This window comes from Lemur catta, chromosome 17 (assembly GCF_020740605.2).
Source record: "Lemur catta isolate mLemCat1 chromosome 17, mLemCat1.pri, whole genome shotgun sequence".
In the NCBI taxonomy this organism is placed as follows: domain Eukaryota; kingdom Metazoa; phylum Chordata; class Mammalia; order Primates; family Lemuridae; genus Lemur; species Lemur catta.
This window is the reverse complement of record NC_059144.1, coordinates 46,025,009-46,035,578: the sequence shown is the minus strand read 5'-3', so window position 1 is coordinate 46,035,578 and position 10,570 is coordinate 46,025,009. Positions and strand designations below refer to the sequence as shown.

General features: G+C 47.0%; 2 protein-coding genes across 4 annotated transcripts in view; both read right to left on the bottom strand.

The window, feature by feature from the left end:
• Positions 1–2,482: 2,482 nt before the first annotated feature.
• On the bottom strand, positions 2,483–7,160 carry LOC123622479 (protein FAM209B-like). Its single transcript, XM_045528877.1, has 2 exons — positions 4,123–7,160; positions 2,483–2,844 (listed from the first exon to the last, which is right to left on the bottom strand). Exons 1-2 carry the CDS (start codon positions 4,369–4,371, stop codon positions 2,581–2,583), a joined length of 513 nt encoding a protein of 170 aa, XP_045384833.1. The 5' UTR covers positions 4,372–7,160; the 3' UTR covers positions 2,483–2,580.
• RTF2 (replication termination factor 2) overlaps positions 2,759–10,570 on the bottom strand; it is a 48,814-nt gene continuing 41,002 nt past the window's right edge. The window contains exons 7-10 of one of the 3 annotated variants that reach the window (XM_045528876.1): positions 9,682–9,736; positions 9,470–9,565; positions 8,367–8,576; positions 2,759–2,844 (exon numbers count right to left, since the gene is read on the bottom strand). In XM_045528876.1, coding sequence (XP_045384832.1) covers positions 8,398–8,576; positions 9,470–9,565; positions 9,682–9,736 — 330 coding nt within the window. In that variant the 3' untranslated portion in view covers positions 2,759–2,844; positions 8,367–8,397. Of the gene's footprint in view, positions 2,845–7,781; positions 8,577–9,469; positions 9,566–9,681; positions 9,737–10,570 lie in introns of those variants that run through there. The other 2 variants (XM_045528875.1, XM_045528874.1) reach the window with 2 other exon arrangements.

Below are 10,570 nucleotides of genomic sequence, written 5' to 3'. Positions count from 1 at the left end.
GGGGGCCCCTGACTCCTGTGTTGTTCAACAGCCAGCTGTGCCAAATAACTGACCACTGTCAAAGTCATAAAACCAAGGAAAGACTTAGGACTGTCCCACATTAGAGGAGACCAAGGAGGAATAAGTCAATGCAGTGTGGGGTGCTGGGCTGGCTCTGGGACAGAGGACATTAATGGAGTCAATTTCATTAATGAAGGAAATTCAAATCCAGTTGTTAACAGCACTGTACTGAGTTCCGGGTTTTCCTGTTTATGCTGTTAGGTAGGACGTCATCATTAGGGAAAGCTGGGTGACAGGTACACAGGACCTCTCTACACTATTATTGCAACTTTTCTATAAGTCTGAAATGAGTCCAAAATAAAAGGTTTTTAAAAAATTTATATTGAGTGCCCCTTATACGCCAAGCCCTGTTCCAGATTCTGAGGATATGGCAGCAAACACGATGGACACATCCCTATAAAAGATAAGAAAACAAAACCATTTTTCCTGCCCTCACACCCACCACACTCTACTCTGGTCACCAAATGCATGTGGGGGATTTTCCTACACCCCAGGCAGCTCCTCAGTGGACATCAGCTGGGTGTCGTCTGATTCATTCTATTCTGACACTGTCTACCTGGAGACAGTGTCGGATCCCACAGGTGGAGGGCTCTGTTCCCAAGACCGCTCCCCACTTCAGATGACAATTGCAAGCCCCAAGTCAACCCGAACTTCTGACCAACGGCTATAAATTGGGAGTTCCACGACCCCCTCCTCTGGTTTGATTAATTTGCTACAGCAGCTCACAGAACTCAGGGAAATACTTTACGCATTTTACTCATTTATTATAAAGATGTTACAAAGGACACAGATGAACAGCCAGACGGAAGACAGACACAGGGCAAGGCCTGAGGAAGGGCACGTGGTGCTCCCACGCCCTCTCTGGGCACACCACCCTCCAGGAACCCGAGAGTTCAGCTGTCCCCCAACTCTCCAAACCCTGTCCTTTTGGGTTTTTATGGAGGCTTCGTTCGGTAGGCATGAGCCATTACATCATTGGCCATTGGTGATCAACTCAACTTTTACCTGCTTTTCCCAGAGGTGGAGGGATGGAACTAATCACAGGGCCAGTTCCCCTGGCCACCAGGCCCCATTCTGAGGCTGTCAGGGAGCCTCGGCCACCAGTCATTGCTTAGGAGATTCCAGGGGTTTTAGAAGTCATGTGCCAGGAAATGGTGGTGGTGGGGGGGAACAAAGACCAAATATCCATTTCTTATTATGAATCACAATATCACAGTCCTTGTCTATGAGGAGAAGGGATAAACAGGAGACATGTTAATAAAAAGCATAATGTCCCATAGCGATAGGTGCTATGAAGAAAATAAAATAAAGCAGGATCATGTGATAAGAGAGACAAGAGGGGCTCCTTTAGCTGGGTGGTCAGGGAGGGCCTCGCTGAGTAAAGACCAGAATGACAGGCACAGCAGCCAGCAATGTGGTATCTGCAAGAAACCCCCCAGAGAGGCCATGTGCAAAGCCCCTGAGGCAGAAATGAGCTTGGCATGGTGCAGCTGGGAGGGGACAGATCCTGTAGACTATGCTCCAACAGTGGGAAGGAACTTGTTGTGGCTGGAAGGGAGGTGACAGAGACTCAGTCAGGACTTCTCTGCCAGGAACACAGAAGTTCGGACTGAAGTGAAAAGGGAATTTCTGTGGTTTCCCACAGCTGACTCCCTCTCTGGGCCTGCATAAGCACGTCTACAAAACCATCAGATTGGCCCAGGCGAGGGAAGCTGGGCCCAGGGGTTAGGAAGCCAGTTTTACAGCGTTGAGTAAATGTAGAGTTCCATTAGCCATACTACCATGCCCCAAATCTGTCTTGTTAATAAGTATTATAAAGAACATATCAACTGATCTGGGAGCCCCTGGTTAGCTCATCTGTATCCAAAACTCCAATGACACTGAAAGTATGAATTGTTCTTTTTCTTAATCCAACTATAGACATATGTAACTGCTAGTTTTGCAGAAGACAAAGTCAATGCATGGAATCCATATGACAGAATGAATAAAAATGACTTTTCTAGTGGTAAGAAAATCAAATGATTCTAGAATATATCCCTCCTAATTGAATCATTTTATGATTTTAAACCTATAAAGTTGTCCTTTGTAATGTAATAAATAATAAAGATAAAAATCGGTTCCTTATTTTGCACAGATACTACAAAGAAGAAAACAAGAGTTTCTATGAAAATGATATGAGTATCTTATCCCAAATTCCACAGCCTCATCATCCTACAGGGCCCACTGCACTGAGGCCAAGAGTGTTGCCGGGTGCTTCTCTCTGTGTGGCTTCCGATACACTTGTCCCCGCAGCTCCAGAGCGAGTGAGAAAGGCAAAACAAACAAGAACTGCTGTGGCTACTGTCTCACATTCATCTTTTTCTTCTAGTTAAACAAACAAACAAACAAACAAACAAACAAAAAAAAAAAACCAAGCAAGGTCTCATGAGGGAATTCTTTTTCTTCAGAATAGTTTTATTAGTTTGCGTACTGTTTGTCACCATTCAAACTTTTTTCTCTCCTACTTTGACACAAATCCATTCAGTCAGAGTCTTCTTCTCCCCATATCTCATATATTGTAACATTATTGCGTGGATCTCCAGGTATCTCTGAGCTTGGAAGCTTGAGGTTACTGCCAGTTGCCATGGCGACCTTAAGATTCCGCACCTTGGACATAAATTTCACAAGGTCCATCTCGAGTTGGGTTAAGGTATTGAACGCGTAGTCTTTGCTGGGGGAAGCATTTTGATTTTTCTTTAGTGGAGAGCGTAATGGACAGCCTCGAAGGGCAGGAGGATTCTGCTCCTGTCAAGAAAGATATTCAAGGTGAGTAATGTCATTGACTTCGCTGGTTTTTTTTTTTTTGAGACAGAGTCTCACTTTGTTGCCCGGGCTAGAGTGAGTGCCGTGGCATCAGCCTAGCTCACAGCAACCTCAAACTCCTGGGCTTAAGCGATCCTACTGCCTCAGCCTCCCGAGTAGCTGGGACTACAGGCATGCGCCACCATGCCCGGCTAATTTTTTTTTCTATATATATTTTAGTTGGCCAGATAATTTCTTTCTATTTTTTTAGTAGAGACAGGGTCTCGCTCAGGCTGGTCTCGAACTCCTGACCTCGAGCGATCCACCCGCCTCAGCCTCCCAGAGGGCTAGGATTACAGGTGTGAGCCACCGCGCCCGGCCGACTTTGCTGGTTTTGAAACAGTTCCATGAGAGCTGGGCTCATCTAAGAAAAGAAGGCTCTGGCATTGCTCTAGTCCAGGCATTGGCAAACTATGGCCAAATCTGGCCCACCATCTGTTATTGTCAATAAAGTTTTATTGGAACACGGCCATGCTCGTTCATGTGTGTGTAGTCTATGGCTGTTTTCATCCTACAACAGCACAGTGGAGTAGTTGCAACAAAGACCATATGGCTCACCAGGCTGAAAATCTTTACTATCTGGCCCTTTGCAGGAGAAGTTTGCCAACCCCTGCTCTAGTCAGTTTGGATACAGTATCATGAAGTGTTGGGTCTATCTAAGAGAGAACACACTGCAGTATTTCTCTCCCTGTCCCCTTCTACCTGAAAGAATTGTTTAGTCACTTTGGGGACCAGTTGTTACTACTTTACACCTTTATCCCTTTAGTACAGGACTCATATTTCCTTAGGATAACGATACCATTTCCATTGAGTTCAAAAATTTGTAATAAGTCAAACACTAGGAAAATTTTCAAAATCAGGGGACAGGGAATCTGGCTCTGTGAATAATGTTGAAACCTTCTGAAACACAACATAAATTCTTGAATCTCTTCTCAACTTGCAAATATTCACTTAACAGGAACAATTGTGAGCCAATAAGCAAAAGGTCATTTTCAACTGTTTGTCCCAACCTCTGTGGATTTGGGGGCTACTGTCTTCACTAAGGATATATCAGGAAGCGAATTTGCCAGCTTGCCCAGGACCATGAGGTAGGTACTTTCCATTCAAATTCATCACACTTAACAGTCCTGCTGAAACTGACTAGAACATCTGTTTCTCTGAGTCTGAGATTGCATCAATGCGGTGTACAAAAAGCCTTATTTTTTTCTTTTTTATCCTTACCTTATTCTTCTCACCATCTCCTCGAAACTTCAGTATCACATAGAGCACAATAACGAAAAAAAGCCACAGCCACTTGCTCCCAAGCCAGCCTTGGGCATGCTCTGGTAGATTCTGCCTGATCCGAAAGTGCCCCCCGCAAGGCACTTTCCCCTGGGGTTCTTTGGCCTTATCTCTCAGAGAAGAAAACACGAAGGCATAGCCGCAGGAGAAGCACAGAGGCAGGATCAAGAACCATTTCAGCGTCCGCATGGTGAGCAGAGGCAGGGGAGGAAGTCGCTCATCGTGGGTTTGCTTATCCTTGCAACTGGGAGACAGGCACCCAGGGCTGGGACATTGGTGATGTCACAGAGGGTCCTGAGCCAGAGGCCACCTGGCCATTGTGATGACTTCAGGGTGCAGGATAATGATGTTCACAGTGGTAGCCCGGGAGGAGGACTTAAAGGGAGATGGAGAAATTTCCAGCAGGCAACAAAAAAGAGAGGATGGGGAAGAGGGGATGCCATCTCCTTGCCAGTACATTCTTTCTGACCCCAGGGCTCTGTGGGGAGAGGACATCAGCTATTTCTGTTTTTCATTTGTTTGATCTGGACATTGTGGTGAGCAGCACAGAGACACAATGTGTCCCCGTGGAGCTGAGAGCTGATTGGAAAAGAAAGATACTAAACCACAGGCTACAAGCTAAGAGCCGCCGATGTATTTTGTTTGGCCTACATTGTTTCTAAAAATAATTATTTGCCAGCTTTACATGTGAAGGGAACTTCGTTTAAGAACTCCAGATTTCTGGCTTCCCTGCTGGTAGCACTGGGCCCACACTCCCACGGGGCCACCCTGCCGGAGCCAGGCAGGAACTGCCCTTGGTGGCCGTGTTCTCTCCGCAGTCCCCAGCACTCCCTATCACCTCACAACGCCACTGACCTTACCGGAGGGGCAGTCCCTGGGTTAAGAGCATATTTTACTAAATTAAAATGTGATAAGAACAGAGAGCTTTAGAGATGAGAACAGAGGGACTGCTCTAAATTAGGTTATGCAGGAAGACTTTCCAGAAAAAAGACATCTGGGTAGAGCTCGAGAGATGAATAGGAGGTGGCTGGGTAACATGGGGAGGGGGCTGACACTGGCCCTGTGTGAAGACCCCAAGTAAGAAAGAACAGCCTGTTTGACAACAAAGCCCGATGCTGGGAATAACCTAGGACTCACCAGTATATCTGAAACCATCAGTTGTTAAATGCCACGAAGCAAGAAATCCTGGTTAACGGAACACCAGGCGTGCACTCACTTGTTCCCCAGGGTCACCCGTAGAGCAATCTTCCTAAGGAAGGAGTTCAACTTTCTGCTGAGTCTAAAAGAATAATCACGGGTCTGCTGGGCACCCTCATCGTGCCTTAAACCATGTCGAGCTCAGGGGAGCAACAAAGATGTTCCAGAAGACTGTTCTGGAAAACCAAAAGGGGCTTGGTGCTGCACAGATTCCCCTGCAGGAGCACAGCTCAGCATGGGCTGGAGGGTGGGGGCTTCCTGCCAGGCCGCCTGGCAGGGCCTGGAGAGGAGCAGGTCCTAAGGGCTGCTGAGCAAACAGGCAGCCCTCCCCCGGTGGCCAGGACTTCAGGGCGGCCCACGTGAGGAGGATGCCCGACCTCAGTTTGGAGGCGCGTCCTTGGCATCCAGCGTCCGGTTCCCAGGCTCGCCAGTCTGACTGCTCGGAGTGCCAGTGTCCTGTCCTGAGGGGCCCGTGACTGCACGCAGCCTGTATGTTAAGTCAACTGCCCCAGACGGCGCTCTGCAATGTGGTGGTTACGGTGCCTTGATGTAGCGAGGGCAAACAGACTTAGCTACGTGAGTGACCCCAAACAACAGGAATGCCCAGGACGTTCTGTCACGCGTGATTTTCGTTATTTAGAAATGTTCCTGTGTATTTAACAGTAGGAATTACATCTTTTTCTGCATTGCGTTCGGAAGCCTAGATTACTTTTCAATAGAACAGGACCTGGGGAAAGGCAGGGGAGCGCTAGGCAGATCTTGGAGCCGAACTTCTCTCCGGGTCAGAAAGTTCGTGGGGTGAGTGACAATCTTCTCAGTTCATTTTGGGGAGGTGTTGATTTCATTTCTTGGGGATAAAGGACAGTGGGAAGCTAACCAGACACACTTTAGAGAGTCTCTTCATCCTCTGGGTTTTCTCCTCCCAGCTCCCTCACCTCTGGAAAAGTGGCCTGGGCCTGGGTGGGCCGAGGAGGAAGCAGGCGGATCTCCTCTTGCCTGCCTGGCCCCCAACCCTGTGCTCGAGCCTCCCACAGCCCCCACCGCCGTCTGTGTGGAAGACTTACGGAGACACAGCCCGGTGAGGGGGGTGACCAGCAGAACTGCAAAGCCTCAGGCATCTCCCCTGTAAGACGGGTGACGGCCACTGTCCTACCTCACTGGGTCGCTGCGGAGCCCCAGCAGATGAGGCCTCTCAGTGCCTGGCTCCTCAGGGGAGCCCTGAACACACCAGCCATGAGCTCTGCCTGCCCTCGGTGCCATCACGTCAGGCACTTGCAGAGGGGTGGGTAGAGTGGCGTAGGAGCCCCAGAGAGGCGATGCCTTTGCTAAATATTAAGGGCTGGCTAGGACTCTCCAGAGAAGCCCTTCTCCCTCCCCGAAGGATAACCCCAGGGGCAGGGGGAGGGAAGCACAGCCATTGGAGATACTGAACTTTTGATGTTGAGGACACTGTCACTGGGTTACTGGAAAAAACTGGACACAGTCAAAATAATCAATGCAAAATAAAGTTGATTCAGGCTAAAATTAGGAAAATTGAACTTGGTAGAAATAAAGGTCATGAAAATTACAAGAATACCTCATGATGGCAGAAGCTGTAATAAGTAAAATTTGACTAAAAGGATTGGTCAACTTTTCTTTGTAGAGTTAAAATAGAGAGAAATATGAGAGAAAATAATTGCAACTGATTAAAAAAGGAACAAATTGTTACGAAAATAATTTAACAAAAGAAAGAAAGGAAAAAAACCCAGCAACTGGAAAATGGTTTAACTGGGCTGTGCAGAAAATTGATCAGGGAAATAAAATGGCTAACTCGAGCTTATTCTGGAAAAGTCCACAACAAAAATTCATTGGTTAATATAATTCTGACTAAATGCTTCCATACAGACAATGTCAGAACGTCCTTGGGGCCAAACCTTCCCATCATTGTGAAGCAGAGAAACACCTGGGGTTTTAGAAAGCACAGGGGGTTCCCCCAACTCCCTGGAATCCCCCCACCGTGGGGGGCACAGACCCTGCCTGCTCACCTCCCACCCTCTCGCCGTCCTCCCCGGCTCCTTCTCCTGCTTCTGAAGGAAACCCAGGGCCCTGGGATCTAGCACAGAGAATCGTCTCAATAATACCGTGTACGTTCTAGCACTTTCTAGCAGTGTTGAGGCCTGGGGGCTCTTGGTCCATCATCAACAGTCTCATGAGAAGTTTCAGTAACTACTGACTTCAACACACATTATGGATGGAGAAAATGCACCAATTTTATGTACAACTCCCCCTTTTACCTTCTGCTGAAGGGAGAAAAGGTGGAATGCCCAGGGCTTGGTGGCTGAGCCCATCACCATCGGTGCAAAGGCTGCACTGTTCCTACCAAAGCACGAGTGCAAGGCAGAGAAGGAAAAAGTACAGACAGATGAGAGAAAAGGCAGAGCAGCTTTATTTTTGTACCAAATCATTAGGTGCCCAGCTAAGTCTCTGCTATCTACCAAACGAGGAGACAGGGAAGAGTCCCTGTGCCCCAGAGCAGCAGGGCAGGGGCAGAGGGACGAAGCCCTTCAGAGCCTCCAGGAGGCAGAGTGTATTTGAAATTCGTCCCTTCGAAAGCTTGGCTTCATTTGCCCTGCTTAATTTACCACTGGCAGCAAAATCATTAGAATTTTAGTCAAAATGAGCCAATCACACACCCAGAAGAAACCTGGAGTCTCATGATTGCAAGCATAGGAAGTGCAGCCAACATGACTTTCCGGCCATGGAACGGTCCAAGTGTACCTGCAGGTGGAAGTGAGTACCCACTCGGGCCTGCAGGAGAGGGGGACAGTCACTCTGCAGCCACCCACTGTGACCCCGTAGAACCAATGCGCCTCACAGCAAGAGTGACCACGCCCGCTCCAAGGTTGGTGAGGACAAGTTTATGACACCGTGCAAAGGAACGACACCAGAGAATACACGCTACAATCAGAGAATCACAAAAACCGGCCTACGGGTAAACTAACAAGAACCTTCTTGTAGGGTGGAACGCAGGCATGAGCTTCAGAAGCAGTAGGACGTGTGGGTGACCCAGTGGGCTGACTCCTCCTTGGAGCGCTTGGCTGAGCTGTGGGTGGTGAAGAGGGACTTGTAGGCTTCCGATTCTTCGCTCTCGGCGATGGACCTTTTCATGGCCCCACACGGGGGCTTCCTGGCTTTTCCAGAGGAGCTCTCATTTGTTGCTGGAAAAAATGAAAAGCCAAAATCTTTAGGGCTGGGACGAAAGATCATTCCAAACGTCGAATTCTCGGAAGGGAAGCATGTCAGCTGCTGTGCCCAGGTGTTCTCCTACTTGCTCTGGTGAACGCTAAAGCACATAACGACCTTACTTGCCAACTCCCACAAAACAGACAGCTACGACACTGAAAGCTATCATTTAATATCCTATTAACCACTCCTTGCTCTGTGCTAGGCACTGGTCCCAGCAGCAGGAATGGGCTAAATTAAAATTAGATTGCCCTCACCAGGCGGGGCCTGCTTTACTCGGGGGAGGATATGGAGGCACAGGACCCTGAGTGACCTCTCCCCCCACCATGTAGTGCCATGTCTAGAACCATCAGCCATCGTGGATGCTATTTATAACACAAGACCAGACCACACATTCTTTTACCTAATGAATCTTTCTTTTTGTGAAATAAACGTTATGTTCCTTGAGGTAAATATACTTGAGTTTCAGGAGAAACTGTGACCCCTGGCCAAGAGGCAGGCAGAGGGAAGGGACCCTGAGAGGCACGGTGTGCAGCCCGTGAAAACCCCAACTGTCTAGATGTTGGGAATATTCCTGCCCAATCTCTGAGCCAGTTCTTGGTGCAGCCTCTAAAGCTTAACACCAAGTGGTTACTCAACAGGAAAACTCAGCGTTTGTGCCCAGACCCCGTCAATCCTGCCAGGGCTCCTGAGGAAGGGGTATGTTAAATATGTCTTAGTTACCCCCTTGAGAGAGCTCAGTGGCCATCTAGAGACATGACTTAGGATGAGCTGGAGTTTTCTCTTCTACTCACTGCAGTGACACCAGGATGCAAGCTCTGGGTCTCCAGCTGCCTGAACAACTCACTGTTGCTGCAGTACGACCCACCTGCACTCCTGGGAGCAGAGTTGGTTTTCTTCTCTCTAGAATCAAGGCCGATTTCTTCAGGCTTTGCTGCCATAACTTTTGATGGCCCTGGGGCTTCTGTAAAAGACACAAAGTAAGAGAAACAAAAACAAAACAAAAGCTGAACTTATTTTAGGAAACAGCCCTACAGTTTTATTTTGCTTTTAAAATAAGGACCTCTTATGATATCTTACCTTCAACAACATCTGATTTTGAAACCGACTCTGCCGCTTTGGGTTTCTTTGTTTTCTGTAAAAAGAAAGAGGACGTTGGAGGATGTGCTCAGATTCACTCTATTTCAGTGCCAGTGTGGCTTCCCCCTGTCCTGGGACCCTGTTTGACAGGCCGATGCAGGTTATGTAAGCAGGCAACTCATCCTGAAGAAGGCTTTGATATTCATAAATTCTAAACCTTAATCCTTTGCATGCTTCCAGTTACATATTTTTGTTTCACACAGAATGCATCTGTACATATCTTGCTTAATTTTATATTTACCTTCCAAAAATCACATTCTCAAACATTTTTATGAAGATGACAGATTTCTGTAATACCAATGTTGACTACTGTACACAGAAGAGCAGTTTAATGAGTAATAACATAAAGTATATATGAATATGTAAAGTCCAGCCAGCATACACAGGTACTAAATCTTATCCATTCTAGTATTAATAATTCTTTTTCAAAGCTGTCAAACTGCTTTGATATTTGTTTATTTAAGTGCTTGAGGACATTTTAGCTAATTGTCATAAACTCTGCATTATTCTTGTTAGACTTTTAGGCACTGGAATTCTGTTACTCATAATAGATACTTTGGTCAGCAAGAATAAAAAATGAACTACACAGCTGTGTTAGAACCAATTCAATTGCAGACATGACAAACGGGACTGTGTTCAATTTACTTTAAAAATGTCAGTTTCCTAAGTATCCAAAAGGTGGCGCTAAAGATATGCAGCCTAAATACATCAGAAAGTCCCCACCACCAGAAAACACTGACAAAAAGAATTTCTCAGGCAATGGCCTTGAACTTGTAACATATACATGCAAAGTGCTTTATAACTCTGTACAAAACAAAAACCTTCTGTT

Excerpts from the sequence above, each read along its gene's own strand:
- LOC123622479 (XM_045528877.1), bottom strand. The coding sequence starts at position 4,371 with ATGCGGACGCTGAAATGGTTCTTGATCCTGCCTCTGTGCTTCTCCTGC. Across the intron at positions 2,845-4,122 it reads GAGATGGTGAGAAGAATAAG|GAGCAGAATCCTCCTGCCCT; the intron begins GTAAGGATAAAA and ends CTTTCTTGACAG.